Below are 16,791 nucleotides of genomic sequence, written 5' to 3'. Positions count from 1 at the left end.
AAGACTTCCTTAACCTGTCATTAATGTAATACTTCATTTTTAAAAATGCTGGGCACTGTTGTTTTTAGTAAATCTTACTTAAACATGTTGTTTCCTTGCTCACTTGTGTATTTGAAGTGTGTGACACAAAATTTGGAAAATTGCACCAACTTGCATCTGACATGTCACATTACGGAAGCTAAAGTAGCCCCTACTGCGTCTCACTGCGTTTTTAAATGGTCTTAAGAAAAATATTCATATATTCTACGTTATTAAATAGTAGTGAAGCAGCCGTTAAAGCAGCGTAACCTTCGGTTAGCTGCCGTATTTCTGGGTGAAGTCAAATATGTGGATGGTGTCAAGTTACGAGAGGGATCTAAAATAAAATCTATTAAATATGATTGAATGATCAAATCAAACCTCAATCTTTATCGTTGGAGTTATAACATATTGGTGCAATAATACTTCATATAAATAATAGACAAATTATGTAAGTGCTCCCGGGTTCACAGGACTGGAGTCTCCCAGATTAATTTCTGGTGTATTCATCTGTCTTCACTGCTGTGGTGTTGTTAGTGAATTATTTTTGCTTGGACCTTCATTCTTTTCTTCCTCCTCCTTTTCTTCTGTGCCTACACTGTGATTTTCTAACTATATGTTATTATTTCCGCTACATATTTGCCCAGCTAATTTGGGCCGCGTGACGCGCACCTCATGCTGCGTTGCTATGTAACCTGTTGAAATGTCTCTGCCGCAGTGGCACGGAGGCAAAGACGTTGATTGCACTTGATGGAAAAAGTGAGTTGGGTTTCCGCTCTGATGCTGACTTTAAAAACGGAAGGGGGGGAGCGGAGTAGACGGAGGGCAAACACACGCACCTCTGCAACCGTCCGTCGGTGTTTGAGTCCATCTTTATTACTGTCATCACCTGCGGGGGTAATGTTTTTCGTCTGGGCCGATAGGTTGTCCAACGAAAACAGTGTCACACGGCTGCGGCGCTGCTCTTTACCCAGCAGACCCTCTGGGAAGAACATGAGACGTCTTCATCTGGGGCGCTGCCTCATTATGGCTCAGGCTGACAAACAGTCCCTCTTTCAATACACTTTTCCTCAGCCAAACACACACACGCCTTATTTGTGTAATGCAGGGAAACACACTCGGCTACACTTTCTCCCGACTTTCCTTCTCCGCTCACTTTCTGTCTCCCGCACATGCACACACACCTTTTGGGTGTAATAAAACAGCCGATCAGAGTCATTGGCTGCTGACAGGGACTGACACTGAAACCTGCTGTTGTTGGAAGGCTGCCTGGGAGATGTTCATTACTCACAAAGCTTGTCGGTTTGGACAGGAGAGGAACAACGGTCTTATTAAGTGGAGACCTGGAGCAGCCGTAGGGGAAATACACATACACCCACACGTGCACCCACACGGGCTCTGAGAAAGTTTGAAGCTGTGGTTTCAACCCAGCGCTCTGATAGGCTGAGAGGAGTTGGGTCCTGCCAGAATTATTGTTTTTTTTTTTAACTTCCCCGCAATGGCGGGATTTGCTGAGTTCACCGTTTTGACACGGCAAGCAAGACAGACAAATCGTGACATGACAACATCCGCGACATGGACGACGGAGCCTCGACGCCGAGAGGGGAAAGTCAAATTCTGCTGCGGAGGAATGTGACGGCCTCATTTTCGCAGGAGCCTGCTGATATTGATTGGAGTTTCTGATGTCTGTCTGGCTCATTGTATAACTCTCCCAAGAACAGATTCAATATTCCCGACAGTGCTGAACCTGAAGCCTTGTTTCCATAGTAACTCTGCTCTCCGTCTCTCTAAACATAGCCCTCTTGACTGACTTTAGCTCTGTTCAGATCATCAAGCACAGCTGAAGAGGAGGTAGATGCGTGGACATGGACAATAATGTTCCTGACTTGAGGCGATGAAGCGATTTGCTAGCCTGTCAGAGCAACCGGCTTCCTGGTGTATTTACAGTCCGAGCTGTGGTTAAAGCTCCTGAAGAACAGAAGGAGACAACATGAAACAAGATGAAAATAGGTTTTTATTTCACTCGGGGAGCGTTCAGCTGTCCTCCAAAAAAGATTTACAAGGCGCCACTTGTTGCCAATGAGGACGCTCGGCCGCGTTTCCTGCCGTAGAGCTTTAATCACAAAGCCCCCAATTCATCTCTCACCCGCTTCCTTTCACCAAGTTTGCGAAATCTTAAAATAGCAGCATCTTTCTAAACAACCTGCTCCATTTCAGCCTCCAGCAAAAGGGGCCGCCATAAATCAAAACTACCGCGCTTGACGGTTCGGGGACGAGAGCTGGAGTTGGCTGAATTTGCATGAAGTTGTTGTCACCATTTTGTTTTTTTTTAATTCTTCATTGCTACAGCAGCCCCCTGCAGCTGAGTCCGACAGGACGGCGGTGATATCATCGGAGGCACAGGCAGAGAGGGGGATTTAGAGAACATCTGCCCTTTTCCTGGCATTTCTGATACTCTGCTGAGTTTTGTCTTTGAAGAACCACGATGCATCTTCATCCAAACCGTCAGAAATCATGTCGGCGGGAATTTGACACACGCACAACCCTCTCTAAACCTTCATGTCATTTCATTTCCTGATGAAGAACCTACTGATGTCTGATGCAACCTTGGAGGCTGCTGCGCTCTTCCTTATCCTGCTGCGCTCTTTGGCTTGCTGAGCCGTCCTCTGTGGAGAAAAAATGGAACATGATGTAAGAGGTTAAATCTGCAGTCGGCGCAGAAGAGAAAAGTGAGATCAATATATTGAGCATCTCTAGATTAAAGTGTCTGAGCGGTGGCATAAACAGCGAGAGGATCCCCTTATCAGAACGCGCAGTTCTCCACATCACTTTATAAACGTCAACGCATAAAGCAGCTCCTTACAAACCGACACCCACTCTGACAAAAAGGCTTTCTAGCGTGGAAGTTAAGCACATTTAAGGTTACAATGGAAGCCGCGCTTTTATTTTGAAACCTCTGCTCTCAAATCAGTTCCTTTTTTTTTTTTTTTTCGAGAGTGAATTGTCTGTGATTATGAAATATCGACTGGAGGAGCTGAAAAAAGGAAAAATGTTCCCGAGACAGTTATATAGCACGTTGCTACAAATGCAATATATCAACATGTCACACAACCACATCATGTGATGTTATTATAGAGAAAATATCGCTTTGTGAGGGACGTTGTAACTTTTGATCAATGTGTTTGACCATGTATCACATTACTGCCATCGCACATGATCCTCAACATGAGTGATGAGACTTGAACGTGGATAAAGGAGAGGTCCGTGCACTGTGCACCTTAAATGTTGGATAAATTGCTTTTGCCCCTTTAAGCCCTTTGGCTGTGGAGGCGGCGGCTGAGGCTGTTGTTGGTGCAGCGATGTGGAGTGCGCACGTACAGATCTGTGGCAGACGGTGCACAGCGTCTGCAGGTTGTCCAGCGAGCACTGTCCTCCTCCGCTGTAGACCGGCCGGATGTGGTCGACCTGCCAGAAATCCCCTTCGACCGGGGAGCGGATCATCTCATTCAGCTGGAGACACACAGAGAGGGAAGGGGTGAGCATCTCGGTGCACTGTCCACCCTGGGACGTGATCACAAACTGCCAAAATCATCCATCTATGCTAGACTTTACTTCCTTGATCGGATTTGATTTGTTGAAAAACACAAATCCACGACAGGAAGTGATGAAAACAACAAGTAGACGCCGGCCGCCCGATAAAGGTGTAAATGCTGAGATTAATGTAAGCCTGTGAGATTTTCAGGATAAGTCCGCTTGATGAAAACAATAATTGCACCAAATCAATGACAGTGAACTTTGACTTTCAATTATTCGTCACCGACAGATGCCTCAGGTACGGGCATATAAATCTCCCCCAAAAATGTTTCTGGCCTACTTAATGGGCGGCTGTAGGGAAACTTAAATCAGCCGATCAGGCAAAAGACAGAAATTGGGTTAAATAAACCACAGGGAATAACGAGCTACAATGGGATACACACATTGCAGGACTTTTTGGAGTAATCCAGGTGGAATTTAAAAGTTTTTTAAGAGAAAACTGAGAATTTTCTCAACTCATGCAGCTGAATTACATGAAATGAGTTGGATTTTGAGCTTTAAACGTCCAGTGTGTAAGATCTACTGGTAGAAAATGAATATAAAATAATCCTAGTGATGTGTTTCATCAAAATTGTAAAAAATGTACCCTAGAATGGTTCCTTTATATTTAAATACTTTATACACACATCTGGAGCGGGTCCTCTCTACGGAGGCCGCCATGTTTTTTACAGTAGCCCAGACTGGACAAACTAAACACATTTTGAGTTTCGATGACAACTGAAGGTTTCCACAGGTTCTCCTTCATGTAATCTTTTATTTTATAGATCTATTAAAAGAAAAAAGAGGTGAAGACAGAAATAGAAACAGGGATGCAGACTACAAGGAGAGAACACAGAAGTAGAGGAGCGGAGGATGAATGAGAGAATTAAAAAACAGAGACAAAGAAGTCTGATGGGAAGAGTTCAGGGCCTGAAATCAATTTTCCTGCTTTGAGTGCTACTCTGCCGACATTAAGGCAGCGAGCTGGAATTGATCCCAGAAGACTTAAAGACCAGGCGTGCTCGCAGGGGCAGAGGTCATGTACACACACACACACACACACACACACACACACACACACACACACACACACACACACACACACACACACACACACACACACACACACACACACACACACACACACACACACACACACACACACACACACTTCAGTCAAATGAACCTGCTTTTCTGCCAAAACCAAGCACCTTGCTTCACCACCACTACAGACATACCCCAGAATTATGCTTATGGGCATCTAAAGGCTGTAACACACACACAGACACACACACACACACACCAAAACCCCTGGTTTGAACCAAAGAATGAGCCCATAATCTTGAGGCTTCTCCACCGCTGCGGCATCTTATCATGTGGCTGAGTTTGTTTCCTCTAAAGCTCGGTGCATCGATTGGTGCTGATGCTGCTGCCGCCGGCACTGGGAAGGAGAATGTGTGTGTGTCTGTGTGTGTGTAGGGAGGGGGGTGGCTTTGCAGGATAACAGCCAACCAAATCAAACAGGCTTACTGGTCGAGGCCTGGCACTGGGAGAAAAAAAATCAATGGGCCCAGCAATCCATTTACTGGGAGCTGGCCCCTTGGAGTTCAGATCAACGTGTGTGTGTTATGTGTGTGTATGTGTGTGAGTGGGTGGGATGAAGAGTAGAGGGCACTTTTTTTTTTTTGCACTTACACAAACACAAAGGCAAAAAAATGTCTTTCCCTGTCAGTTATTTCGCTCTCGCACCAGGAGACTCAAGATGTGTGTATTGTGAAGTAAATCCAATAAAGTGGTTACACAATCATTATTATCTGTTAATACCAATGTGAGAGGAGGACCGCACTGTTGTAGGTGGTTGAGCTATTTTTAACTACTCTGCAAAGTTAGCTGGTTCATGTCCTGTGGTTATCAACCTGTGGGTTCGAACCTTTTCAGAGTCTCGGGGTGAATCTGAGGGGTCGGTGATTAATGAGAGAGAGAAAGTAAAGTTCTGCTTCCCCAAACTTGTATTTAGCTTCTAGTGAGATGGTGGATCATTTAAAATCCTTATGCCTCCAACAGTGTCCAACCTAAAATGACCTAAGAGATTTTTAAGGGACATACTATAAGTTTATATATATAAAATCTCTATATATAAAAACTTCAACTTAAATATTGACGACAGAAAATAAGGATGATATTTTCTGGATTAAACAATCATAAGGTTGTTTAGCAGCCTTTAAGAAACACCATTTCCCATCAGCCCTAGTACGGCATTCTAGCTTGAGCTGGTGTCCGACCTGTTTGAGTGACAGCTGGGCGAGCCAAGTGTTCTCCAGCATCTCCTTGCGCTGGGGGGGCGGAGCGTCACGGACCTTCACGAACAGGTCGTGGGCGTGGAGGCCGCACAGCTGACAGACGCCCTGCTCCACCTCCAGCACCCGCGAGCGCATGTATGTTTGGCTGGAGCGCAACTGGAACTCCTCCTGGCATCTGGGAGAACATGGAAAACATCTGGATTTGAAATCGCCAAACCTTCACATTTTTAAATATTAACAGCTAAAAAATTTTCTTCGCTTTTCATAAACACAGGAAAGCTGTCATCTTTTCTCTTCGGAGCACAGAGATAACGGTGTTAATTTCTGATAAGATCCCAGCACAGAGGAGTGAAGTGTCTCACCTTGACTGAGTGACCTGAATTTGGCTCTTGAGAATCACTTGAGGAAATTGAATTTCTAACTTAAATAGGCAGCGAGACTAGAGGAGGCACAGACGCAACACGTTTTATCAGTTAAAAGAATTTAGCAGATGTTATTCAGAGGGAGCAGGAAGTGATGCAGTGTTGTTCCTCAAGGACAGAAAGACATTGCAGCATTCCTCCACTTTACAATATCATAGTACTGGAAGAATAATAACGGTGATGTGAGTTTGAAGCGAGGATCTTGAAACAGCTACGATAAGAAAGGATTAGACCAGCGGACCAAAATAACTAGAAGAATTGCAGTCTGATCTGCTAACAGCAATGTTCTTAAGTCATCAGCACACAGTTGTTGCTTCAAAGCAAACCAAGGTGAAGTCAACGCCGTGCACGTCGTGTTTTTCAGTTTGGTTTCGCGCACAAACTCTCCGACTATAATTGAATTTCTAGGTGCCAGATGGGGGGGCTTTGCCACAGAGAACAGCGGGTAGAGGGAAGTTTAAGAAAGTTAATTTCAAGAAATGCTCTTCTTTGATCGACAAGGACCAAATTCTCCTGTGGCACTAAGTTCCACTCAACTGGTGCTCCGAGCAGGGAACGCTGAGATCTATAGGAATCGTTGGTGCCATGTTTCTTTAAAACTTTTTGTGAAAAACACTACACAAAAAAGACCCAGAAGCATCTAATTTATCTCTGAGCCGTCTGCACTTAGTGTGGCTGTACCTGTGGCTACAGAATCGAGTGTCCCAGGCCCCACCGGAGGTAGAGCAGGCCTGCTGGCAGGACAGACACAGGGGGACACCTTCAGTGTCCACAGCCTGCAGATACGCAGACTGTAATGATGCCTGCTCCTCCGCAGCCTCCGCAGCCTCACCGGACTCCTTGTCCTTCCTGCAGGGACAGAAATTGATTACATTCAGACATTAGAACAAAAGGGTTGTGTTCGCTCTGGGGAAGCTCGATTTCTTCTGTTACCTTTGACCTTAACTTCACACCAATGAGATGCCGGTTTAAAAAGACCAGTTTGTCCGACTGTGATGATGTCAGTCACCCGCGTACAATAAATTCTGCCTACTCACTAACTAACTAACTGAAGATACTAGTGAGTCGCATGATGGGAAATGTGGGATCCAGTGTTACAGAATTTTGACGAACACCACAAGTCTCTCGACGTCTATGCTTCAATTTCTGACGGATGTATTTTATATGTCACGTGCTGGAGTTTCTCTTTGCATCAAAGTAGTGAGCATGGCATGACTCGGTTATTATACTGTAGAGAAGAATATAAATTAAACAAATGCAATTAAGTGACAGGAAATATGACAGAACACACTATTCAGATCCACTGGTTGACAGGAGATAAGGTGAAGATGCAGCTAAATACATTTACTCCCTCTATGAAAGCTCTGACTATAATTGAATTTCCAGGTGCCAGATGGGAGAGCTCTGGCAGAGAGAGAGCACACATCGACGTATGCAACTTTTTTCGTATGATGTACAAATAGTACGATTCTTTTTACCTTGACCTGCGTGACAAAGACCTCACTGCTGCAAACATCCAGGCTCAATGCAAAGCTTTTTCAACATCAGCAGAGGAGCGAACACGAGAGGGAGTTGAGAGACATATGGCTGTGTGTGTGTGGCTGTGTGTGTGTGTGTGGCTGTGTGTGTGTGTGTGTGTGTGTGTGTGTGTGTGTGTGTGTGTGTGTGTGATGGGGACGCAGAACATTTCAAGTATGTGTATGTGCGTGCCCATCCTTTTGGCAGAGGAAAGCAGTTCTGGGCATTTGCCATGTCGTCGCAGCAGGGTGCTATAGCCACGTTGGAGAGGACAGATGGACTAAATTCTCTTTCCCCATGGTTCACGATTCAGAGAGACAGAGATGGGAACAAAGAGCCAGAGCGCTACAGAGGGAGATTTAATCATTGAAATGGAGAAGAAAAACCCTCTAAAAAAAGGAACCTTGCCGCTTCAAAGTTGAGAAGATACCAAAAATTGAAAAGTACCAAGAGACAAATGCTGTGCCAGCAAACGTCTCGTGGATGAAAGAGAGACCGAAATAGACTTTTTACTGGTGTGCCCATACGGAGGATGGTGGAGGCATTGGTGGGCAGGAGAGAAAATATCTAACCCAGAAATACTTGGTGAGCTGGTGACTGTGACAATAAAGTCAGAGAAATCAAAACATATTCAAGAACGTGTATCTATTAAAATGGATTAATATATGTACTTTGCATGTAGCCTCAAGGCCATTTAAATGAATGTATGCACAAAGCAAGCGCAGCATGAGGTAACTCTCCGAAAAACTCCCAACTTCAAACTCCAGGAATCATGCAACATGCCTTCAGCCGCACGCAGCCTGATAATGTTTACCACCGCGGCTCCTCCGTGATGCTTCATACCGAAGAAACCATAGGCACCGGAGGGGGAAAGAGATCCGATGCTGCTAAGTCCACCTGTCAATCTATGGAGCGCTCGCTCGCTGTTGATCAGGAGGCAGAGTCTGTTTTACAGGTTTTAATTTGTCGCTTCTTGTGCACAGCGAGGCGTCTAGGACACAGGATGCAGGAGAGGATTATCTGGGAAAATCAAGGGATATTTCCCAAAGTAAGGAATTACAAAAAGGATTTATTAATTGCCCATCACATAAATCCCAGGTTTTAAAGGTAAAGTTCAAGATTTTGGGAGATATGATTGTTGTGTTACTGTGAATTTTCCAGGGCAACCTCCATCTAATATTTTGGGAGCGGCATTTATCATTTTTACGTTTCAATTGGGAAAAACTAACTAAAGAAATACAGAAAAGATTTTAGAGATCAATAAACTTAAAAGATAGAAAGAACGATCATCCTGTAAATTTAGCACCAGTCAGTGATGCAAAAACATAAAATATGACCGAACCTATAACAAAACAAATATATATTTTTTTATACCAGAAGAATTTCGGTCTTTAATTAGCAAAAAATTAAATAATAAAAACTGTTTTCCAGGGACAAGACTTATATATATACTCTAATAATCGTATATGCAGTAATGCTAGCTGTTGATTTACATTTCAACTGTTGCTCAACATTTTCTTTAAGAAAACGTCTTGTTAGATATTTTCATGTGTAACAGAAATCTCCATGCATGTAGCCAGCATGTTAGCATAGCACTTATAGGTCCTCAGTTCAAGCCATTTTCTATGTAACACCAGGTGTTGTGCACATGTGTGTACGTGTGTATGTGTTTGTTTGTGTGTGTGTGTGTGTGCTGCAGGTTTCCATAGAGATATTCCCTCCTGGGGTGAGCTGGCCATCTCTCCCAGTAGATTGTATTATGGTCTATATTTACTGTACTAACACACTCACTGGGCCTTTGTGCCTCTCCCACAAGGCACACGGATCTCCATGGAGACAGCTGAGGGAAGGAAAACGAGAATACACAGATTTCCAAAGAGAAAATCCGCGCGATGAAACGAACCACCTTCATGTGCCGACCATGAAACCTCATGTTTAAAAACCTCGGCAGCACCTCAGTGTGATTTATGAACCGTTAAAATGCTGTTTGAATATATATATATATATAGGAAATGTGTAGGCTAGAGGTGAGTTTAGATTTTATTCTCATCAGTTGTGTAAGTCTTTCAAAGATGTGAACACAGCTCGCCCCCTTTTTCCTGCCCTGAACATCCACCCACGTGTTCGCCCCTTTGACCTACCTCTCTGAGGCAGGTGGCGTGAGTGAGGAGGCAGAGCTCCTCTTTGTGAAGAAGTTTTCCTTCACGACCAGTCGGACGCTGCCTCCCTCCTGCTGGACTTTGCTCAGGGAGGCCTCGGCTACTTCATCTTTGCTGAGGTACCTGTGGAGATGGGATAGATGGGGCTGTGAGGGAATGGAGGATTTTACATAACCAAAGAGCTTGATGAAGAGAGCTGATTCACGTGTGCAGCATGGGGGAGTAGCTGCACGGCTGTCCACAATGTGAAAGCACAAGTATCTCTGTGTATCTCTGAGTGTGCATGCGTCGTGTGCCTGCCTATGTAGGTGCGTTATCATCTATCTTGTTAATGCATCCTTAAAATAACAGTGAAACACCGCACCGTTGAAAGAAAAGAGGTTTTTGTTTTGCAATTGCTTTCTACTACCTCAAGAGAGCAATGCTGACCATAGCTCATTTTAAGACCAACACGTTAGGGCCCTTAATGAAGCTTTAGCAATATTTAAGGGACTGCAGTAAACCCACATCCAACGATGGACTGTGTTTATACAAGTTGCACTTCTATATGCTGCACTTTTTCTTTCAAGCATCATTCATACACTGTCGGCACAGCAGGGATTTGGGGTTCAGTTCTCCGACACCCACAGAACTGCCAAAAGGCCTCAGTGCCCGATGAACTTTCTCTTTGCACCAGTCTCTGCAAAAACTGCAGAAATTCTTCCTTTCATGGCTTATTTTCTATTCTGTTGATGTGCTTTTATTCTGCTTGTCCTCTCCTCCTGCTGAATCCCATTACTATTACTATTGCTGCTGCAGCAATCTAATTTCCCCACGGGCATCGTCAATCATCTAATCTAATCCATCTACCCCGCCACTGTTTTTTATGGCCCTTGTAATACAGATGCTAGGTGTGCAAGTTGAAAATTGCACCAAACACTACATGTCAATCTGGGCAGGATTAAAATGACCCCAGGATGTCAGAGTTGACATGAAATACAGGAGGAGAGGAGCTTGGGAGAAAAAAATATATAAAATCACTGACTTGTTTGTTCTGGGTGAAGGAAACGCTAGTGGTGTGGAGAAAAGAGACCAAATGTCCTCATGTACCATTGAACATTTCAAAAGAGTGTCCAGCCGTTTTCAGACTTGACTTTCACATGTGAGGAAAACAGCAGGAGATTGTCCGGGTGGCTCACTGCTGCAGAAATCAGGTGCTTTTGTTGTCAAAGAGGAAAGAGGGAACCAAAACACGCAACATAGTCTTAATAGTTATTTAATAGATGTCCAACAAAGGTATAATTTGACAGTCAGTCAGGTTATGTGATGATTTTTATGTAGAATATTTTGTTGGTTACTTTTATTTGGACGTTTCCCAGTTAGAGATGCAGCATGAGTCTTATTCTAATTAGAGAACTGACAAAAAAAATCAGCTCCCTTGAAGAATATATGACAACAGTTCTTTTTACCCATTTCAAGGCTCGTCAAGTCATTCAGTTTCTCACAATGAGTCACAGTCGTATAAAGTTTTAAATTCTCATAAACACCTCGTTATAACGAATATCTAAATATCCAGTCATGGGCCATAACCTTACTCCATAATATGTCACGTGGTTCATTCCATTTGTTTACGAGAATGTTTTTTTTATAATAACAATCGTATTCCATCGTTTAATATTTCTATTATTAGTAGCTATTACGAAATCAGCATTTCCCATGAGCCCTTAACTTTTGCTAATTAAAAAATGTGACCTCTGTAATAAAACATGTGTAATGACATCGGGACTGAGAGGACTGAGCACTGTGGATGGTTGAAGACAGCAGGGATTACAACAAACAACATGCCTTATTACCTTATTGATTACCTTATTGATCAGAGAGTAATGGATTACATTTATGGAAATCAGTAATGTGACCGAATCACCGGCATCATAGATAAAATAAAACAAACGCTGGCAGTGAAGCGATGGCAGAGAAACTCAGCGCATGAAGAAAATGACTTTAAAAAGCACAGAAAAGAAAAATGGATGAAGAGAGCGTTTGGGTTATTTCACAGACAATCAACTCAGGTGATTAAAGCCGTTGACTAATTGTTGTTTGAATCGATAATCATGCTTTATTTTTCCAAACATTTGTTATGACAGCGGTGTCGATTCTCGAGCTTAGTTAGTTTCAAACTTTATTGCTGCCACACAAACGGTCGCTCTGCCACCTTTGAAATAAAATCAATACCTGGAACAGCTCCTAGAACGATGGGACGTGTAGAAAAATAAATCTAACACAATTTAACCGAGAAGGAACATTTACCAAACAGTAAAAGACAAATAAAAATGGACTGCGGCTCTGTGTGAAATACATTGGCTCGTTTTCCTGAAGGGTTGTTTGTGGAACTGACATCAAATCACAAACATATATGTTTAGTGGAAATGTCGATGGAGGATTTTGGCCACTGGAACAGTAAAAAAAAATCATAGATTATGAGAATGAATGTTGTAAAAAGGTGTAATTTAATGAGATTAAATCGTTATATATGTTAAAATGAGGAATGTAGAGCATCGTTTTAAGTTTAGGTTTAAGAAATAGTATCAGGACTTGAATTGTTTTCTTCAATATGACCTTAATACTCTTTTCTACTAAATCAACGATTAAAAGCTGATTGTGGTTGTTTAATTAAAAAAGAAAGTGGAATGTAAATAGTTCATTTGATTCCACTTATGGTTCGTGTTTCTGTCCTGATTACTAATGAAATACCACTCTGGTATTTACCTTTAACAGGAAGGTACTGCCACTGTTAAACTCAGCTTTTAGAGTTTCCACTCGGGCCTGCGGGCTATGCAGTGACATTTTCATGCGTTACCACCACCTCCATCTGGACCGAATACTTTCTTTGGGAGGGAGGTGGAAAGAAGGTAGGAGGTAGAGAGAAAAAAATAAATAAAGGGAAGATGGATGACAGGAGGCAGAAAGTGGAGGAGGGAGACACATCAAAGAGGAGAAATTTCTGTGGAAGCTGAGGGGAGATGAGGAAGAAGGGAAGTCTCCATCAAACACAGGAGCTGCCTTTGCTCCAAACAGTCCCAGCACAGAGGCTGCATGAAACGAGATACCTTACACTAAACTGGAGTCCAACTGCGCTTCTGGGAGCGTGTGGATGTGTGTGTTTGCATGTTTTTATGCGGCTAGGGGCTTGGCCAGTAATTCTGTAAACCAAGATGACTGCTGCTCCTTCCTATTGCAGCGCATGATCCAAACCTCCTCCAGAATCACAGGCCCCGGCCAAGTTCACCCTTCTGGGGAAACCAGGCATATTCTGTGACATCTGCAAAGTTTTCCCATTGTAATAAACATGTAATATATGTTATGTGCCCTGAAAAAAAAACATTTAGTTTGATAAAAATGCTAAATATGGTCTATTAGAGCTTAGAGTTCTGGCCACTACAAACACAACGTGAAGAAACGCTTAAAAAAACATTTAGTTTGTGTACAAGGAAATTCTACAGGGCAACATTAAAAGAAAAATGTGCCATCTCAGGAAATACACTTAATTGCTTTTTTATCAGTATTTAACGAGCTAAGTGTGAAGCTAAAAGTACCAGATACAAATACATTCCTCACAGTCCTAATATACCATATTAACAAGAATTGGTTGGATGGACAAACTGAAAATATATAATTCCTCCGGCTGTGTCTGTCGCCGGCATGAAGAAGCAAATTTAGAATTCTTCCTGTTGCTTGGTAACCCCTTGGCTGCTGGTGATAGCTTCATATTTAAGCGAAAATAACTTTTAATAGTTTTGACAGCTGCATTAAATGTAAACACAGAAGCGGCGGAGGCTGCAGCAGCTCCGACAAAACGCAGCAGCTGACACGATTTGCACTGGATTATCTGGACATGGTTTTCTGCGGGGAGCCATTTGATGCACAGCTGCAGGAGAGCTGATGCGGAGCTGTGGTGGCAGCGGGTTGCTGACCCACCGGCCCCGCAGAACCACAGACAGCAGCTCAGGCTCTGGCCAGGCCGGCCCGCAGTTCAGACACCGCTCGTCTGTGTGAAAGCACACTAACAAGCTGCTGCGCCGGTCAGGCCCCAACTGAAGCTGCTGTGATTGATGGCTGCTCTCTTGAACTGTCCTCAGTGAGACACGTCTGGGACAGGAACTGTGTTTAATGTCAGATGTGAAAAAATCAGGTTTTGTTTATTGGAAATGACATAAAATCACCATTAACCCGACAGTTGAAGTTAAAACATTAGTGTACAAATATGTGCATTATAGAGCAAATAGTAAATTGTTGGCTGAATGTTACAAACTACTGCAGCCCACGTGTTGCTCAGCCTATCCAAACTGTTTGTGCAAACTGTTTTTATAACAACGGCGTATTATAGAAGCAATAAATCATTTATTCCCAGTGTTTACTGTAATTTTAGCAATGACGCGTGCTTAGGCTGGAAGCAAACCGGATTAGAATCCTCTCAACTCTTCTAAAATCACTGTAAATCACCATGAGTGGCTTATGACGGAAACACACACAGTGTCGGAGACCCGGGCAAAGTGGATTAAGTTTGAGGCGGTTGAAAACCGAGCGTCTCGGTGCTGCGAAGGTGAGCCGAGATCACCCCGCTGAGCAGAAGCTGGAGCTTGATTGGTTCTGATTAGTGAATAAATCAAACAGGTATCAAATCAAGCCGGGCCAATTGCCTCCCACTCACACCTTGATTAGGTTCATGCACCCAAACACGCTCCCCCGGTTGAGAAACACTCTCCCTCACTAACACACACATCCACGAGACTACCCTGTAATTGGCAAACTCTCCCTGCCTCTATCTACGCCAGCTGTAATTAGTGTGCCAGCAACAATGCTTGTTTGTCAAAAAAAAAAAACACACACAAGTGCACATATACAGTGCTCATCCGATCTTCTCTTTTGCCTCAGCTGACACCCTTTGATACACACACACACACACACAAACAAACGCACACACACAAACAAACACACACTATTCAGCCTTTCCTTGATGCCCGGGGCAGTAAGTTTGTACAAATCTGCTCGTTCCTCTGTGAAATCTCACACATCCTCCCCTTGAATTCAAGACATGATGTTGGGAATTAATTCATCTCACTATTTTCAACCGGCACAGTCGGGTGCCAGGTCAAATTATTTCTTTGCTCGTCGGGCCTGGAGGAAAAAAACACATTTGATGTCTTGCTGCGGTGTTTACAGATTTATTCAGAATTATAACGGGGGAAGATTTACTCGACAGATTTGGTCGTCTGAAATGACAACTGTTGATCCCAGATTGGAGCTAATTTCTGCTTGCTTGTTAATAAAGCTCGCTCCCATACTTCATTAGAAACACCATCTATGATTGAGTTCAACGGGGGTGAGATGTGGTGACTGCCAAGGCCCCAGCATTGACCCCTCATGCCCCGTGGATGGGGGGGGCATTGTCATTCTCGAAGAGACCCCTCCCATCAGGATGGAAATGAAATGTTTTGTATACTTTCTATATTGATTTGCAGTGACCTCTAAGGGGGCAAGTGGACCATGCCAACAACCCCCTACAGCACAACAGAGGCACAGGGGCCCCTCACTGTCGGGGTCAGGCATTCAGGCCTGCACCGTCCTCTTGGGGTACGACACTCGTGCACTTGCTCACTTCTCCAGAACGTGGTGGAGGAAGACTCATCTGTCTGAATAACATTTTTCCTGCAGACCAGTGCCTGTGGTTTTTGCACCAGTGAACTCTCACCACTGTGAGATGTGGGTTCTGAGGAGCGCAGCCAGATATGATATCCTCTCTATAGCTGATTTTAAACATGCACTGAAATATGGACATTCAGACATTCACCTCTTCTTTTATGTGTCTGACCCTCACAACCTCCTGCTTCGTTCCTCGTATGTGAAAGGAAAACTCCTGGACCTAATTTTCTGATGTTACTGTTCCACATCACTCTCGATCCGAATCTATTCACTAGATCTACATGCAGATGTCACTTCAGTCATTATTCCCATTGAAGCAGCAGCCAGTTGAGCCGTCATTGTGGCGGCAGCTTCTGCCATCTGAGCCCCGACAATGAAGCCTCTCTTGTCGCCTTCATACAAAATCAGAATCAATTGGGCCTGCTTTGCATTTTCATACATGCCACAGAGCATTATTGGATGTTAATTGTTTAATCCTACAGTGCTCCTGTGTGGGAGCATCTGCATTCCTTCGGTTTCTCCACTCGTTTATTCAGATTTTGCTTTTGTCTTGAATCTGTAGCATGACAGAGCTGATATAAAGCTTCAGCTGCTGGGATATGGGGGGTTTAGTAAATCGGCACCAGAATCGTAAATCACGGCGAAGTTTTTGAAAGTCAAAGTAGCGTGTTTCCAGCGTGACACTGACCTCTTAGTGCTGGAGTGAGGGCGCTGGGCGGCGGCCAGCTGCTGCAGGCCGAGCGTGGGGCTGTGGAAGAGGAGGCCGCTGCGACGAAGCAGTTTCTTCTTCATGGCTGCCAGGCTGCCCCACTCCTGAACGAACCTCAGCACCTGCACGGAGGACACGACGTCTCACTTTATACTCAATTTCAATTGGAAACTCAAACCTTTGCAGCCTTCTGCCTCCACGCAAATTGATAGTTTGGACACTGGAGCCTCTTTAAAAGCAAAAAATATTTCTTCACTTTTTTCAATTTGGAAAATGGACCTGAGCTGCAAACAAACAATCATAAAGCACAAATGCACACTTACACACACACGGAGACAGTTTTCCAGATAGCTGAACAAAACTCATCAAACCAAGAGAGAGCTGTATATGCTCTCAGCCAAGTCAAGGATTCA

At 43.7% G+C, this 16,791-nt stretch overlaps 1 protein-coding gene across 2 annotated transcripts in view; it reads right to left on the bottom strand.

Moving 5' to 3' along the window:
• Nucleotides 1-2,014: 2,014 nt before the first annotated feature.
• Nucleotides 2,015-16,791, bottom strand: part of zranb3 (zinc finger, RAN-binding domain containing 3) — a 67,121-nt gene continuing 52,344 nt past the window's right edge. For both annotated transcript variants that reach the window (XM_047339085.1, XM_035149767.2), the window contains exons 17-22: nucleotides 16,358-16,500; nucleotides 9,973-10,113; nucleotides 6,995-7,162; nucleotides 5,874-6,066; nucleotides 3,397-3,528; nucleotides 2,015-2,684 (exon numbers count right to left, since the gene is read on the bottom strand). In XM_047339085.1, the coding sequence (XP_047195041.1) occupies nucleotides 2,586-2,684; nucleotides 3,397-3,528; nucleotides 5,874-6,066; nucleotides 6,995-7,162; nucleotides 9,973-10,113; nucleotides 16,358-16,500 (876 nt within the window). In that variant the 3' untranslated portion in view covers nucleotides 2,015-2,585. The remainder of the gene's footprint in view (nucleotides 2,685-3,396; nucleotides 3,529-5,873; nucleotides 6,067-6,994; nucleotides 7,163-9,972; nucleotides 10,114-16,357; nucleotides 16,501-16,791) is intronic.

This window comes from Hippoglossus stenolepis, chromosome 24, assembly GCF_022539355.2.
Source record: "Hippoglossus stenolepis isolate QCI-W04-F060 chromosome 24, HSTE1.2, whole genome shotgun sequence".
Taxonomy (NCBI): Eukaryota; Metazoa; Chordata; class Actinopteri; order Pleuronectiformes; family Pleuronectidae; genus Hippoglossus; species Hippoglossus stenolepis.
This window is presented reverse-complemented; position numbering and strand designations above follow the sequence as displayed.